The sequence below is a fragment of the Pinus tabuliformis genome, chromosome 3_1 (genome assembly GCF_031772625.1).
Source record: "Pinus tabuliformis cultivar Carrire ecotype Pingquan chromosome 3_1, CPIR1, whole genome shotgun sequence".
Classification (NCBI taxonomy): Eukaryota; Viridiplantae; Streptophyta; class Pinopsida; order Pinales; family Pinaceae; genus Pinus; species Pinus tabuliformis.
In genome coordinates, this window is record NC_142301.1 from 33,446,083 (window position 1) to 33,465,101 (window position 19,019).

The 19,019-nt window shown below is 37.6% G+C and overlaps 1 protein-coding gene across 1 annotated transcript in view; it reads right to left on the reverse strand.

The window, feature by feature from the left end:
- Nucleotides 1–304: 304 nt before the first annotated feature.
- LOC149185627 (uncharacterized) overlaps nucleotides 305–19,019 on the reverse strand; it is a 62,655-nt gene continuing 43,940 nt past the window's right edge. The window contains exon 20 of the mRNA XM_089410741.1: nucleotides 305–1,040. Coding sequence (XP_089266867.1) covers nucleotides 876–1,040 — 165 coding nt within the window. The 3' untranslated portion in view covers nucleotides 305–875. The remainder of the gene's footprint in view (nucleotides 1,041–19,019) is intronic.

Here is a 19,019-nt window from a genome sequence, read left to right on the forward strand (position 1 = left end):
TCCGGCCAACTGTTTTGTGTTGCATAGGATGGTCATTCCATAACAATCAACAGATGAAATCTGTTTCCGAAAGATAGTAAAACCGCCCAGAAATAGAAAAATAATCCAAGGTATTGTTATACAGATGTAAAATGAAAGAAACCCAAAGAACCATCCGATATTTCCAACCATGAGCAATAGTATTAATTTACAATCACAAAATATGATCCGATAATTTCGTATTTATATCCTAAAACCCAATGGCCAGGCGAATTAAATATCTCCACTTACATTTGAAGATACATTATTGAACTTTCAGGGGGAATGGACAATAGAAACAAGCCATCAAGCCTTGCTTTTATAAATAAATCCAAGTACTACGAAAAAAATAGGCCCAGAAATGGATTTGAATAATTCTTACGAATAAATAGTGCCCGTGCACTACAATGGCATAAACAAGGAAGCTTATGCCATTTCACAACGTCATTTTTCCTCCTGCATTCAACCCGCTTTCTGTATCCAGCTAAAGATACATGACAAAAATACAGATTCATGAGTTCGCAAAATCTTTCACACTGCACTTTGACATTGCCACACATCAGAGACATCTACATTTCTCTGCTAAATAGCAGAATATAATACAATAATTAAAACTATGGAAAACCCATTTGACCCCATGGGCCACATGGATCGATGGGCAAAACTCTTCACATTGAAAAAATACATAGCTGCCTTACAGAAAACCATCTAGAAATGAATGACTACATGAAAGAATGAACAACAAGACACCCAACTAAGTAGTCCAGTCAAACAACCTTAATCCAATAATGAACCAATAGTAGAAATTCATGCATCTCTACAAGCCCAAAGATAATTTCAATAAGGCACTAATACATTTATGAAGACAAAATTGACTGCAATGCCATTTGTTGCTGAGGTTGCAAGGAAGACCATGTAGAAGCAAGAGCTGATGGGGAAAGCGTTTGCTGCAATTGTCTTAAGAGATTAACCATCCGCGCAATAGTCTGATCCGTTGCAAGGTCTTTGCCAGCACATAAAACCTGCAATTTTACATATAAATTTCATTGAGACTATTAAAAACACACGCAGTTAGAAATGCATGTTTTCTATACATGATCTTCATTTTAAAAAAACTACAACGATGATAGAACAGAAGGCATGAAGGAATATATCACAGTTTGGTATTAAAAAAGCAATCTACCAAAGCATACATCTCTACTGCTTTCATTTCGATATATAAAATAGATGAAAGGGATCCAAACTTAAAGGCTCTATACAATCTGGAAGGCATTATCCTACTGGTCTACAGGCTTGCAAGGCCTCAAGGGCCAACAAGGAATAAAAATGCACAGATAACCATAAAACATGAAATGACATACTCAGAAGTTAATATGATATTGAGCCATAGACGAGTGACTTAATTCTATATGATATTTCATATTCAGAAGTATTGTGCAGATTATTTAAGAGTACGTACATCGCATAAGAAACAAAAGCCCATTGCATAAATTAATAAAGAAATTAATATAGATATCGTCCATATCCACCTTCTCATCTTCTTAGCAGTGGATGTTACCAATGAGATCCAATTTCTGGACATCAGCAAGTGTGTTCTGGATACCATCCAGTCCATTGCATATGTATACGTTGCTTGAACATATAAAGAACATGATACAAAAAAAAATGTATAATCTAATCAAACTGCAAATGCTGAAGGTGGCTGGCACAGGTGTGGAATAAAAGATGAAACTCTAGCCTCTTCCAATTTCCCTATAGATAAGCGTGTGGAATTTAACACCTTCCTATTAATAGTTTCACCTGAAATCACTATGCTGACAGGTCTCAGTGCAAGTCACATGTGCATTTATATTATAATTATGTCATTGAGTTACAGTCACTTCAACCAAAACTTCTGCTTACACCAACTGAATGTTTAGTATTAGGAAATGACATTTTTTCACTATTCAGTTAGGATGTTTATCATTAACAACAGATTCCTGTATTCACAAATAGGCATTAACTGCAGACCGAGCAATGGAAAGGGTTGCAGATAGTTCACAATATCTATATGGCAAGCAATGAATCCTATAAACCATTTCCAATCAATCAGGACAGATTTCCAGTTTCAAGACAACCCAGCAGCTGGAAATACATTCCAACACATTTCCTGGATGCCAAAAAAACCTCTACTTTGAAACACGTAAGCCATTCTGGACTCCATAAGCAGCTTAAAAGTTCTGGACAGTTTCCATAACCAATTAAAGAGCCTCTCTATGTTGAAAATGTAGCAAAGGAAGGTCTTCTGGTTTGTGCTTTGGCCAATAAAGACTTTGACTTGTCTTTCTCTACACCCAGCAGCTGGAAATACATTCCAACACATTTCCTGGATGCCAAAAAAAGCTCTACTTTGAAACAACTAAGCCATTCTGGACACAATTTCCATAAGCAGCTTAAAAGTTCTGGACACTTTCCATAACCAACTAAAGAGCCTCTCTATGCTGAAAATGTAGCAAAGGAAGGTCTTCTGGCTTGTGCTTTAGCCACCAATAAAGACTTTGACTAGTCTTTCTCTAGCATGCATGCGAAATCTTGAGATAGACTTAGGTATGAGGAGTAGATTTTCAGTTCACTGGAATGGTCATCAATAGACTACATGCGTAGTGTTGGAGCTTCAGTTCATTGGAGTCTTCTTCAGTTAGACTAGAGGATGAGGTGGCAGAGACAAGTCCAGTTAGGACAAGTTAAAACTGCAGTGACAAGTTCAGTTAGAGGACAAGTTAAGACTTCAGAGACAAGTGAAGAGAGGACAACTTAAGTCCTCAGTTCACGACTAGAGGAAATCAAGGAGCAACTCGAGGCAGGTAATTAAAAGCTATTACAAGTGTAACTGAGCCTTGCTCCAGTTAATGGCAAAAGGAACTAGTTGCATTTGTGTGAACACAAATCCGAACTTGGCCTCCTTACATGAATCGAAGATCTATTAAGGCAAGAGAAGGATGAAGGCACAGATTGATGATTCTTTATTGTTGGCAGAGCGCATTGGTTGAGGAGAAAAGATTAGAATTCGAAGAGTAGAAGCCGAGCCTAGTTTCAGCAGGAAACAATTGTGTGTGCAGGCCGAGATTAAGAGGCAGGGCCGAGATCATCTTCTCAAGGCCGAGAGCAGTGATCCAGGAGCAGGCCGAGAGCAATTGTGGAGCTGAGATTAATTTCTCAGAGGCTATTTGCTGGCTGCAGTAGCAGCATACTGAATTTGTAAAAGATTTATTTGCTCAAAGAACAATCAATAAAAAAAGCCCACAACAAAGAAAGTAGGTTTTCCCATTTGGGTTTCTTGGGTAAAACACTAGTGTCAAATTTATGTGTGTGCATGTGTTTTTATCTCAGGTATTTTCCACTGCATGCTGAATGTCGAGAAACTATGTATCTTGGTAAAAGTTAAACTTGATTTCAGTTTTCAGTTGCCTTGATTTTTTCAGTAAATTCATCCAAATAGTTGCAGAGTTTCAAGAAAATTAACACTCATCAGTTCTAGTATTACACCTTTTTTATATATCATTTACATTTCCATTTAAAAATTAAGGATAATTATAATCTAAACCTAACCTGCTCCCACTAACAACACCCGAATTGTACCAACCTTAGACAACATATAAACTAGCAAGACATCAAAAATTAAAACACGATGAAAACAAAAACAGCAAAAAGTGAGAACAAAAGTAGCAAACACCATGAACAATAAACATTGAGTGATTTCTTGATGCATTATTAAGAGGGCAAAATTTTCTCGAAGGAGAGCACTTTTCTCAGAAAATTTCTTGCAAGAGATATTCAAGGAGCACTGAGATTATAACATTTGAATTGTTTACTAGCAATGGTCCGTGGATTTCACTGTTCAGATGACAGTCAGCTGAAAAACATCTCCAATCTATGATCTGCCAGTTTTCAAAGGAGTATGAGGAACCGGTTAATAAATATGAGTGCCTGTAGCAAGAAATTTACAAATTTATACTTGAATATTGGTTCTTGAAATCAACATTATGCCATCAGCAGGGCCTTGATTTGATCAATGGTTAAGTAGGGATGGTGATATTCCCCCAACTAAAGTTCAAATCCCCAAGAGACACATCTCACCCATTCTGAGAGCATAGTCACCATAGGCATTCAGATTCGGAATCAGATTTAATATGATTCAAAAAAAAGCACTGTAAACATCCAGTTCAAAAGAAGATTACAAAAGCAAGAGGATGTTAAGGCACCCAACGAGGTCCAAGTTTAACCTAGGACACACTCCTGCCTGTGCTCATGTTTGTTGTACACCAAAACTTGCAACGCAGTTCGGACCAGGTGTAAGCCCTGGGAAAAAAATCACTGTAAACAAAGAAGATTACAAAATCTAGATAGTTAAGCATATATTACAGCCATTCTTCATAGAAACTTGAGTGTCAACTCTGAAATTATAGTGAGGCCCAATTTCTGGACAAGACTTTTACAAAAGGCACGTTTACTAATAAAGAACGCATGTTGTAAGACTTATTTGTAAATCCAAAAGGGTGTGATTATTGAGGTTCCATCACAAAGTCACATAATTAAATATGAACAAAGATGATGAAGTTGATTTATGTCAGGATCATTATTTGCAACAACTATGGAGATAACAAGCAAAAGTAGACACAAAGCAGCACTTGTGGTATACCAAAAGCAGGAGAATGTTACGGCACCCAACGAAGTCCAAGTTTAACCTAGGACACACTCCTGCCTGTGCTCATGTTTATTGTAGACCAATACTTGCAACGCAGTTCAGGCCAGGTGTAAGCCCTGGGAAAATTTGCTGGAATTGATACCCCCAGTTGCATCAGCTTAGCTTAAGGCCTGCTTTCACAAGTCCAGATGCTTGTGCACTTATGTTTACCAGAAGCATGCAACCAAAAGAGGTACATAAATAACGAGTTGTCTTTTGTGCGACTTTTTGGAAGTTTTTCCGGTGGGTTTTTCTGGTCTAATTTCTCTAAAATCCGGCCGGAATTTATTGAAATCACAAGCTTGATGGGTAACCCCTACACATTTGAAGTGACCTAGGGGTTTTTCTGTTTCACGGTGCTGAATCCATATATGCAATCAAAAAACCAGTTTAGATAACACAAATCAAGATTTCACCTCAAATTTTTCCGCCAGATTCCAACACCACAAAGTCCAAAAAGTCCCACTAAAGATGGAAAAAAAAATTGCTGGGAATGTGTACATCCAACTGGATTTTCTTCAAATGTAGCATACTATACTATTACGAGAAACTTAAGCAAGCAATCATGGAAACTCCAGTACGCTTAAAATTGCCTCATAATAAACTAATAACCACTTTTATAGAGGGTTATGACTATAGCGGAATAAAAAATGGTTGGGAATAAACAGGTTTGATTTTGGGCTGGTGAACCCCAGGGTTCTGGCAACCATACCCTCAAGTGGCGGGGGGTCTAAATCCACAGATCAATACACAATCTAGAAAACCAGTCATACATCATATCACTCTCTGAACTCAACATCCAATGAACCATTGATCCCGACACCTTACAAATTGAAATAATTGATGATGATAAACATGGATGGGAATGCTTTATATTGTTCACTGACCAATATCAGAGAACGTAAAGAGTCAATATCACTTCATAACCATTATGATTTTGGGCTTGATGCAACTCATAGTGGCCATGTGCTTGACAACTATGCACATACCTTTTGCTTTAGTACTATTTTCAAAATGTGTAATTCATGTTTTGTGATTTTAGGAATTTTTTTATCCTTACGGTACTATGAAGGATGATATACTTTTAATATTACTCTAAAGAATGAGAGGAATTAAAATAGAGCGAGGTAGAGAAGGACTCTCCTCCCTTCCTTGTAGTCCTTGTCCCAAACCCTATTAGGATTTCATCCACATGAAGACAAAATTGTGGATGATTGTGGATGACTAAATGTGGAAGGTGATGTGTTGGGGTCATAGAGATGAAGTGAGGTATATCTGGCAAATACACTCGAGATCAACTTAGATCTAACCCTTTCTTGTGGCAACTGGATCTGGTTCCCAACTTGTGCGATAGTGCCTAGTGCTTCTCCGTTTTGTGCTTACTTGAAATCTATCTATTCTAGCGTATGCTTCAAGAGGGGACGACCTGCTAGAGTATTCCGTGGGTTGCAGCCAGATTATGGTGTGAGGGTTGTCGATTTGTACTAGAACTGGCTTGGCTTCTAGTTGGGGTTTATATTCCCTTAATGGTGCAACTCATGGTAGGGCTTTGGCAGCATAGGATAATGGTCGTGACCTAATATTAAAATCACCTCTAGAGGATCTTAGTCATGGGATTGCTCAAAGGACCGCGAACTATTATTTTGCACTGTAATAGTAGCCCAATGTTGTGGCCTAGCTAAGGCTTCATTGCCACTTCATGGTATATCCAAGAATGCAATGTGTCTCAGCATGTTAGATCAATTGGTTATGGAGAAAATAGTCAAAGGCTTGGCGATAAATGGAGAATCTCCCACCATATAGTGAAACACTTGATCGTGACAACAGCTATGTTAACAAAGACTTTCAATGGCCAACAGTCGAATTCAGAGGATCTGAAATATGTATGTATCCATCGTAGGACAAGTAATGGTATATTGAATGATGTATATAGAATTGATATGAGATGATTACAATGAGGGTGAGGGCCTACTTATATACCCTAGGTAGGTACCTCTTCACCAACGCTTATGTCCTACCTTTTCATTACTTATTATTACTTAGTTAATTAATTATTACTTATTATTATTATATTTATATTTACATTTATTATTTGTATATGAATTATATTCATAACACAAGATCATAATGTTTGAAATTGAGTTTCAAAAGATGCTCAATAAATTTCTCGTACCAAGCTCGTGGTGCTTGTTGAGGCCATACAAGGAGGATTTGACAAGCTTGCATACTTCGTGTTCTTGACCCTTCATAACAAATCCTTTTGGTTGGGGCACAAAAACATTCTCTTTCAAATCTCCATTCAAGAAAGCAGTTTTTACATCCATTTCATGGACTGTCCAACCGTTTTGAGCTGCCAAGGCAAAAAGTGTCCAGATGGTACCCCCTTTTTGCTATGGGGGCAAGTGTCTCTTCATAATCGACTCCTTCCTTTTGTGCAATACCATTTTCCACAAGCTTGGCTTAATGCTTGTCAAGTGAACCATCTGTTTTAAACTTGTTCTTAAAGACTCACTTGCAGCCTATTGGTTTGGTTCCCAAAGGAGGATCAATCAACTTCCAAGTGTCCTTTATCAAAGCATCATATTCTTTTGCATCGCTTCTTTCCATTCATCATGAGAAGTGTCTTCTTTGAAGGAAGTTGGTTTGAAATTTGTAGACAAATTTAGTTCACAATCAGAAGTAACATCCATATCAACAAGTGAATCAAAATCGTCTACATCACCTCCATTCTCTCTAACAGAGCTTCTTGACCCAATCTTTCCAACCTAAACAAGGCGCACACTTTCAAGTGTCTTTGTCAGCGATTCTGGAGAACATTTTTGAGATGGTCAGGCTGCTCAATTCAATGAGATGGGACTGAATCAAGATTTAGCCTCCCAATTCTCTCAATCACATCACTTAAAGTGTCTTCTTAATCAGTGGTTGGAGCTTCATGAGGGGAAGAGTGCTTCAGAAGGAGATTCCACAAATTGATCCAATATAGGAACCCCCCTTCAAGATGTGGAATCTCGTTATCAAACTCTTGAAAAGACTTTGCATGCTCGAATTTTTCCAAGTGATCAAGCTTCCACTTGACAACATTGTCAGCGTTAGAAGATTCAAGAAAGATCATTTCTCTAAATATTATATGTAGGAATTTACAGGATAAGTTCCTCAAACAGGACACCAAAGGACATCGCTCACAAAAAGATCACAGATCAATACACCAGTATTGTTGACGTGGTTAAAACCCTCAAAGAGGGAAACAGTGCACGGCCTGAGCCAATGCGGCCACTTCAAGCAATTTATTAATAAAAGAATGAAAATTTACATAAGCTTCTCTCATGAACGGTTACCCTACAAATGACCCTCCATGCTCTTTAAATAGAGATCATGGACCAATCAAGTGTTAAGTCATGGATCAAGTGTCGGTAATACCAAGGAGAGAATGAACCGTCGGATCACTGCATATCGTGACCGTCGGATTGTAAGTTACAAAAATACATAGTAAAGAAACACACTTTACCTAACTCTACACTAAACCAAGTTATACTTAGCTATTTCCTATGTGTCGGAATATCCTAACATCCCCCCTTAAGAACAACTTGGAATAGGATTGAAGGATGTACAAATATGACACAATAGGAGAAGGAAAGAGGCATTAGAGTCTATCCCCCCTTAGTGACAACTTCCTGAACTCCAACCATAAATCGAAGTTTAGTCAACTTCGCCTCTATGAGAGCCTTTGTAAATATGTCTGCAACTTGATCATCTGTTGAACAATATTGCACTTCAAGAACGTGGTCGTGAATGAGCTTTCCGATGAAGTGCATGTGCAATTCAATATGTTTGTTGCACTCATGTTGGACTGGATCTTTGCATAGTAGAATGGCACTTTGATTATCACACCAAACTGTAGTCAAATGTTGTTGCTGAAAGCCAAACTCTGACAGAATCTGACGAAGCCACAAGGCTTCCTTACTAGCTTTTACAGCACCACGATACTCTACTTCTGCTGAAGAAGGAGAAATGGCACTTTGTTTCTTGCAAGCCCATGTAATAGGTCCTGAACAAAGAGTGAACACATAACCTGTAGTAGACTCTCGATCATCAGAGTCACCAGCCCAATCAGAATCAGTAAAACCAACCAATAGAGGTGCTTCTGCACTGTAATGAATCTCAAATTGAACTGTACCTCGAACATAACGAAGTATTCTTTTTGCTGCTTTCCAATGACTTTCATGTGGGTTTTGCATAAACCGAGCAATAAGGCCAATAGCAAAGGAAAGGTCAGGACGAGTATGGGTCAGATACAAAAGTTTTCCTAGAAGTTGACAGTATAAGGTAGCAGCAACTTCAAGGGAAGTACAAGTGACTGAAAGTTTGGCTCCAGACTGAAATTTTGGCTTACAGTCTTCCATGTGAAAATGATGTAGAAGATCACATGCATACTTGGATTGGGAAAGGGAAATACCTTCCTTGGATTGCAAGACTTGAAGACCAAGAAAATAATGCAAGTGTCCTGAGTCTGTCATTTCAAACTTCTTTTTAAGGTTGGACTTCACATGGTTTATAAGGTTGGGATCACTACCAGTAAGGATAAGATCATCAACATAAAAAACAAGAATGATAAGAGACTTGCCGACTTTCTTGGTGTAGACAGTATTGTCAGAATGACATCTAGAAAATCCAATTTCTAAAATAAAGCTATCCATTTTGGCATACCAAGCCCGAGGGGCTTGCTTGAGACCATAAAAGGATTTCTTAAGCCAACATACAAGGCTAGAGTCTGTTTGTATAAAGCCAGTAGGTTGTTCCATAAAGATTTCTTCATGCAAGTCCCCATGCAAGAAGGCAGATTTAACATCCATCTAATGGACTTTCCATTTGAAAAAGGCAACAAGGGAAAGAACAAGGCGGATAGAGTTCATTTTGGCAACAGGGGAGAAGGTTTCAGTGTATTCAACGCCTTCAACTTGTGAAAAACCCTTAGCAACAAGACGAGCTTTATGTTTATCAACTTTTCCATCTAGTCCATACTTGGTTCTGTAAACCCATTTGCATCTAACAAGTTTTCGTCCCTTTGGAAGGGGAACAAGATCCCATGTATCATTTGCCAATAATGAACGATATTCTTCATTCATAGCTGCGTCCCAATTTGGATGGCCTGAAGCTTCTGCAAAGGTGTCAGGATCATAATTAGTTGAAGCCTGAGCTAGTAAAGAAGAGGGTCTATCGAACTAAGAACATGTACGTCGATGATATGTAGGATCACCAGCAAGAGCACCTGCTGCATTCCGAGTAGCACGGAACCATTTTGGAAGCTGACGAGCTAAAAGAGGATCCTGAGAAGGTGGGGGAGGATTGTCATCCTCGTTGTCATCATCTGAAGAAGAAATATTTTCAGAAGTAGAAGGGATAGAGAGAGGTAGCATATCCGTCGAACTAGGCTCGAAGGACGATATATTTTCAGAATACTTTACATCTCTTCTAATGATAACATTTTTGGACTTAAGTGGAATAACTCTGTATCCTTTGACATTTTCAGAATATCCAACAAAAATACATTTTTCACTCTTAGTTTCTAAAGCTTTATGTTTCTCATCTGGAATATAGGCCCATGCTTCACTTCCAGAAACACGAAAGTGACTTACATCTTGTTTAATTGAGCTCCATGCTTCTTCTGGAGTGATATTATTTAAAACCTTAGTAGGAGTGTGATTTATTATGTAATTTGCAAAGTTAATTGCTTCTGCCCAAAAATTAAGACTAAATCCTTTAGACTGAAGCATACAATTAGACATTTCCTTTAATGGTGCGATTCTTCCTTTCAGCTACACCATTTTGTTGTGGAGTATATGGAACAATATGTTGCATTTGAATTCCATTCTCAGTGCAAAATTTGATGAATTTGTTGTTAACATATTCTCCGCCATTATCAGATCTTAGCTTAAGAATTTGACGTCCAGATTGTTTTTCAACAAAGGCCTTAAAGGCCAAGAACATGTTAAATACTTCCTCTTGAGTTTTAAGAAGTATACCCAAGTGCGTCTGGAGAAATCATCAATGAAAGTTAAGAAATACTTATAGCCAGAGAATGAAGCAACTGGAAGTGGACCACATAAATCACTACGCACAAGCTATAAAGGGGCTGAGGCGTGCCAAAAGGCACGTTTTTCAAAACTATCCCGATGATATTTTCCAAGTACACATTCGAAACAAACACCATCTCTGCAAGATACCATTGGAAGACCTGTCACCATATTTTCTTTACATAGATTCTAAAGGGAATGATAGTTTAAGTGACCAAATTGTTCATGCCAAGGTTTGCTCACTTCATCATTATGAGCAACAAATACTGAGGGAAGATTTGAGAAACCAAAGTTGTTAAACTTATACAACCTTGTAGAATCATCAGCAATGCCAGTAGCTAAAATCTGTCTCGGATCTCTTAGGTTCTTAATTACAACATCGTGACGTGAAAATTCAACGATTTTACCTTCACCTGAATGAGTTATCTGATATACATATAGAAGGTTGCAAGATAAGTTTGGAACACATAATACATCATTGAATTGACCATTTGCCTTATCATTTTGCTGAAATGATTTTTCATTTTGGGACTAAAATGGCTTAAGACCCTTGTTTGGTTTAGGACCATTCTTTTTAGGAAATGGCTTCTTAGGATTCTTTGAATTTGGTTGCTGCTGGGCGGCTAAGGCTTTCTTAAAAGAGTTTCCAAGATTAAGAAGACCAAAATGTAAGAGCTTTTTTTGTTCTCTTATTAAAGAATCACAAAAAGCATCAAAGGAAGGGGACTTGTAGTCTTGTGCTTGAGAAATGAAGGCTTCTCTTGTAGAATGAAAGGCAAAAACAAACAGAAAGTAGTTTGGTCCCAACTTAGTAAGAATGGAATAGATAAGGTTACCATCTTCATTTTAACACCTTCCAAGAGAAGTCTAAGGGTCTTAAACTTGGACAAAAAATCTTCAATGGAAGAAAAAGTATTGGAGTTCGATGTAAGCAACTCATTTTCGAGTTGATGGGCTCTAACTTCATATTTAATTCCAAAAACTTTAGTGATCTGTTTCATTGCTTCATTAGGAGTATCAAATTCTACAATATGGAATCTAAGGTCTAGAAAAATAGACATCCCTATCAATCCACGTGCTTGATCTTGCCTATTTTCCCATTTGGCTGCCTTATCTTCATCTTTCGGTTTGGTTTCTTGGCCTCAGGCTATATTGTAAAGTCCTTCACTTCCAAGTAAACCCACAATGTAAGACCACCATTGGAAGTAATTGGTGTTGTCAAGAATAACTTGGCATGGACTCTCCATTTTAACAAAAACTGAAGCTATATATGCTGAAATTAAGTGTTCCAATGGAGAGATCTCGAAAAATTAGGTTGATTCAAAAAAAAATGGCTCTGAAAACGGCTTCTGAATGAAGAAGTTATGGCTTTTTGAAGAAAAGTTGTTGAAGATGCCGATGAAGTGCACGAATGTGCGGAAATGAATGAAATTGTTATATTCTAAGTTGCACGAAACAGGGAAACGGGTATGAGCTTCCAAAACGGGCACGGATGCGAAACGTGATCCCTCCAAATTTTGGAAACAGGAAAACGTGAATATATATATATTAGAACATTTAAGAATATGTGCAATCATAAAGCATATATGATACATTCTAATTTATTACATTATGATAAAATTGTCAATCGTCAATGCATAGACTATAAGTCTCTAAATTTACATCACATTTACTCATGAATGATCACATAATGAAAATAGAAATATCCAAAATCAACCACGAGAAATTTCTAATTTCTTGTCTCGTGCTTGATTGGAAGTCTCCTCCTACATAGTCGAACGACCTTAGTATTCCTGATTAAATACAAGTTTCATACCCTAGTATCCTACATGCTCTTGATTATTGGGAGTCTCCCCTGCATAGAGGGCTTGGTTCTCTTGATTAAATACAAGTTCCATACCGTACATGATAAAATCCAATGGAAACATCGCAATCCCCCCAATCCTGAAATCCTAAAAAACAGATAAGTCTGCTGGATTTTGAGTGAGATCTAAAATTCTACTCTCCATATGAAATCCAATGAGGGCGAAACCACTCTCAAACATCCTGAGTCATTTCATGGTAATGTTAAAAATTTAAATAAAAAGATGAAAATGAAAAATAAAGGAGAATATCACTTTTACTTTAAGAATTTAACATTACCATTAACTGCATATCAACACTAGGGCCATAGGCTTGAACATTCTACTGCCCCACTCAAAAAACTCCTTGATACATCTAGAAGCATGTCGAGGATATTTGAGTCGCCCAATAAAAAATTAGAAGCGAAAAAAATAAAAAAATAAAAAAAAATACAAGAAAAAGACAAGTTACAAGAGGAAACTCCGACATATAGCCCAGAAATGCATTTCCAGCCGTACTGGCCATGTTTCCTCCTTGAGAAACGAGCCAGTACAGCCAAAAACACATTTTTGGGCCGTACTGTACGGGTTTCCCCGTTTCCGTTTGCCCATGTTTCCTGCAACTTAGGTTATATTTATAAAAAAAATCCGCCCCCTTTCCAAACTTAATCTAATTAGCTCAACAAAAAAAAAAACTTGAACTCAAGACCTCTATTCTCATAAAGTAGCTTTGGACCAAGTGAGCTAGATTAAAAGGTTAGTAATTTTTGGAAAAGAGGAAGGGGTTTTTTTTAGTCACTGAAGCTTTAGGGTGCGTGCTTACTTGAGAAAGCTCTTTTTTTGCTTACAAAACACAAAACGCAAAACCCAACACGGACATACAAAAAAAACAAACCTTATGCTTGAAGTTAGTTTTACCCAGAAACTAAATATTTTCCTCAATGTTTCTGATTTTCCGAGATCACACTAAGGCACGGCGGAAAAGAGCATACGCATGAGAAAAATCATTCCTTTCTATTTCTGATTTTCCCAGATCGCACAGAATCGCGGGGCAAAGAGCATACGTAGAAATGAAAGGTATAGATCCGATAATAAAAAAACAAAGAGTCAGATAAACCGAAATAAACAGAGAGAAAATAACTAAAAACTACAAATAAAAATTGTATACCTCCAGATCTTAGAAATGACGTAGCTAGGGCTACCGGAAATCTTTTCACGTCAAACGAAAAGGGTTCCTCATTGGAACAGATGCTCCTAACACAATAGAGCAGTCCTCTCGACCCGAAAGTAGTCAGTAACAATAGATCTAGGAAACGACAGTCGGATGCAGTTCTACCGGCTTCAGATTTGGATCACCAACGAATGCGACCCTCAAATAGCTCTGATACCATGTAGGAATTTACAGGGTAAGTTCCTCAGACAGAACACCAAAAGACACTGCTTACAAAAAAATCACAGATCAATACACCAGTATTGTTGACATGGTTAAACCCTCAAAGAGGGAAACAGTCCACGACCTGAGCCAACGCGGCCACTTCAGGCAATTTATTAATAAAAAATGAAAATTTACATAAGCTTCTCTCATGAACGGTTACCCTACAAATGACCCTCCATGCTCTTTAAATAGAGATCATGGACCAATCGGGTGTTAAGCCACTGATCAAGTGTCGAAAATACCGAGGAGAAAATGAACCGTCGGATTATAAGTTACAAAAATACATAGTAAAGAAACACATTTTACCTAACTCTACACTAGACCAAGTTATACTTAACTATTTCCTATGTGTCAGAACATCCTAACATTATAAACTTCTTATTTACTTCATCATAGAGACATTATGCTTTGGAGGTATCTAAGTACCCCAAGAAGATACATTTTCAACTCCTTGCACCAAGTTTGTTTCTTTGTTCCTTAGGTATCAAAACAGTTGGAACCAAAAATCCCAAGATGCCTCATTGAAGGAATGTGGTCATACCACATTTCATAAGGAGTTGTAGAAATTTTTTGTTTTCCCACCCCGGTTTTCAGTTTCTCCTTATTTCTCCCATATAGTTAAATGTCATTTCCCATAACCATACATTTAACAAGCTGAAAAAAATAAATTTGCTGAAAACACAAATTCTGGAAATTTTACAGAATGCTGGAAATTGCAGAAATAAAAATCAGCAGTAATAAACAGCCATTAAAACACATTTAAACACTGAGATTTTTGGTCAATGTGACCCTGGAAAAACCCCCTACAACTCTTGGAGAAAACCAGTTTGAGAGCTCTTCTTTATTTCTAAAAATTACCTTTTACAGTGAGAAATTTTCAGCAAAAAATCAGCAAGCAAATTTACAACTTATCTCTTTTCTCATGCTTCACAGCAAACTGGAAATTACAGCGAACAAGACAGCAATAAATGTTGTACGGTCTCCTCGATTTTCGTGCCCACTTTCAGCATTAAATGTTGTTGTATGGCCCTCGTTTTGCATGCAGAAAAACCAGCAAACTGCTCCTCGATTTTTGTGCAAACCTCTCCTCGAAAATCGTGCCAAAATCTGCCTTTCATTGTGTGCTGAATCAGCTGTACAAATCTGTTCAACTGCTGCCTTGGAATGTGTTCCAAGCTACTGTCTCCTTCTCCTCCCTGCTCAGAAATCTCTCTTGCTCTCTTGCTCTCCTTCTCCCAATCTGCTCATGAAAGAATTGAATCGAATGTTATTTTTTCCTCCTTTTCCTCCCTTAATATAACTCCAAATGACTTTTGGGTGACCCAAGTGACTTTTTGGTAATCTCTAAATCCAATGGTTGAAATAGATTTAGATCAATGGCTGAGATTAAATGCTCATTTAAATCTCACTTTTTATTTTTTAATTCACCCCACTTTAATAAAGACCCACTTAGTCATTTATTTCCAAAGTCACTTTTCCTTTCTAATTTTTCATTGACTTTATAAAAGTCACTTTAAAATTAGACTTAGTAACTTTATCACTTAAAGTCACTTTTAAATTAGATTTAACTTTATAAAATTATAAAGTCACTTTAGGAAAACAATTAAATTCTTTTGGACACTTTTCCCTAGGCCAAAGATCAAAGCCTAAGGGAACCACCTGTCCTCCGGTACCAAATTTCAAGAGGAGTCTTGTAGCATGAGATGGACACCTATTCTTTATACAAAGCACATAGAACTGCATAAGCCCAAAATATCAACTTAACATTCTTGAAAAACATCATTGGACATATACCATATTTAAGATTGTCATGTTCATTCTTTCGACTACATTGTTCTATTGGGGATTATAATGCACGGTTGTTGGATGTTCGATCCCATTCTGGCGAAGATAGTTTTCAAATTCATTTGAAGTATATTCTTTTCCATTATTAATACGACTAGAGCCAATATGAGATTGTGTATCATTTTCTATTCATGCATGAAAATTTTTAAAAGTTTTAAAAGCCTCAAATTTGTTCTTCAATAGATGTACCCAACACATTCTAGTGTAGTCATCAATAAATGTCATCATGTATTTATTACCATTTGCAAAAGGAACAGGCATTGGGCCACACAAATCAAAATGAATGAGTTCAAGCTTTCTATGTGCTCTGGAATGAGAATCATGAAATGATTGTTTGTTGTGCTTTCCTAAGATACAAGCATCACATTGCTTAAGTTTGCTAGGAATTATTAGCAAACCAACTAAAACCATTTTTCTTCAACAAACGAAGGTTGTCTAGGAATTGTTGGCAAACTAGTTACACCATTTTTCTTCAACAAACAAAGGTTGTCATATTTCAAATGTCCAAATCCAGCATGCCATAAAAGACTTGATGGAAGTGTACCTTCGTCATAGTGAAAAGTTATGTGCACAAACAGAGGTTTCTTGCGTTTTAGAAGTCTTTCTTCATCTACCCCAGTCATGACAAGTGAATTGTCTGATGCTATTTTGACCTTAACCTTGCCATCAAATATGTGAATGGGGTGTCCTTATTGGCAGCTGTGGATGAAAGACAGCAAGTTTATTCTCAACTTCGGGCGATAGAGTACATCATGTAGAAGAAAGTCTGGAAGACCAGGGAGATTGAACTTGATGGTGCCAAGCCTTGAGGGCTTAAATTTTAACTTATCTACAAAGTAGATTGCTTCATCAACATTATTAGTGAATTCTTCAAAGAAATCTCTTCTAAAATTCATGTGGCAAGTTGCAACTGAATCAAGCAACCAAGTATCTTTCCATGAAACAAGTGTAGTGTTAAATAAGTCTTCAATTACTCCAATGTTACAAAGTGCCACAACATAATGAGCAGATTCATGTGCTTTACCTTTCCCTTTATCCGATGTTTTCCCTTTCTCTTCTTCCTTTTCCTGTCTAATCATGCCTCGTGAGAGCTTACATGTAGAAGCATCATGTCCATTTCTATTACACTATATGCAATGAATATCAGGTCTTTCTCCTTAAAACTGTCTGCCCCCCTACCTCTAAAATTCTTCCTTCCTCATCCTCTTCAGCCACCTCTTCCTCTAGAAGAATCTTGTCCTGATTCTTCTCTTTTTACGCAAGGCATACAACTTCTTCAAGAGACTGAGCGGTTGTCTTATTTTTCCCAAAAGCCTTCTTTCACCAAACTTGTCCACGAGAGAGCCAAAAGAAATCTCTAAAAGTTTGCCACTAGCTTGTAATGACTCGAGATAATGGGAATAAGTGGGATACAATGCCTTGACAAAAGCAGTGAGAGGAACATCCATTTTGACACCAGTCGCTTCTATACCATGCATATACACACACACACACACTAAGAAACACGATTCGTCCCCTAGACTCGACATGTCGCGAATCCAGCGAATCGAACACAATTCGGGTTTATTCATGTCCGAAAATCGAGACACGTCATGTTTGATCAGGTCACGGTTGAATCTAGATCATGTCCCTATCGAGACACAATGTGTCCCAATTTTTGGACACGAATTTGAAAAACAATGACCCACGTGGTGTTATAAAGCGACTTTTCTCCCTTGTTTTTTCACATTCACTTGTTTACTTTGTTGTGAGTTTGTTATGGGTGTTTGGGAGCAAGGAGCAAACAGTGTGGGATCGTTTTCAAGGAGATTCAAGCAATAGGTAAGTGCATTTTCTCTCTATTTTTTGCATTTTTATTACAGCAATTTGCATATGCATTTCATTTACAAATTTGTGCATTTTTGGTTTATTTTTTTACAGCATTCATGGCTCAATCAAGGGCAACAGGGAAGGGGCAAAGAGAGGGGAAGAATGTCCTCATTGGAGATGCCCCTCCTCTCCCAATTTCATCAGAGTCTACTACAAGTATTCCCTCTATGCAAGTAACATTGAGGGAAGACTTCCTCCTCAATGTAACATTGACAAATATCCCTTGTGGAAATATGTCACAAGAAAGCAAGGGCCACGAAGCAAGGTGAAGGGAGGAGGCAATGTGAGTTGGAAATGCAGCTATTGCCACAATACTTTCAAGAGCACATATTTCTGTGTGAAAAGTCATTTGTTGGCTTTACTAGGTTGTGGAATTGGAGCTTGTACAAATGTGCCTTTACCAAAGGGGAAAGAAATGCTAAGGGAGTCCAATGTTGGTATGGCAAATATGGATGCAAAATCAAAAAAAAACCAAGAATGATGACCCCCTTCCATTCTTGAGGAAAAGCAACAACAAATTCCCATTTCAAATTTCTAGTGGGGGACAAGTTGCAAAAGGAAAGGCAATTCCACTTGGTCCAATGGACAAGATTTTTCACAAGGAGAAACAGAAGAGCTTGATTTCCCCATTACCTTTTTCTATCGAAACTTCATATCCTTTAATGTTGCACACTCACCTCTATTTATTGATAATTGAGATGTGTCGAACTCTAACTCAAGGAGCTCCATCAGGGTATGTGTCTCTTGGGTCAGAGAAGCTTAGAACCACATTGTTGACAAAGGCAAAAAAGAGGTGGAAAAAATACTTGAGCCTATTAAAGCAGCATGCCCAACATCTAGGGTTAGCATTGTTTCTGATAAGATGGACAGATCCAGCATGGCACCCACTCATCAACTTCATGGTGTCTTCCTTGAATGGTTCAGTTTTCTTGAAAGCAGTGGATGCACTTCGACAATACAACAATGCTCAATATATGGGTGAGTTGTTTATTAAATTTATTGAAGATGTAGGTGTTGATTCTTGTGTGCAAATCATTACAGATAATGCACCGGTTTGCAAAACTATTGGCATGATTGTGGAAGCTAAATATCCACAAGTGATTTGGCCACCTTCATTGTCCATTCATTGAGCTTAACACTGAAATCTATTGCTTCTGATGTGCTTTGGATTGTTAACATTATTGACGATGCACGACATATCTGTAACTTTGTACAAA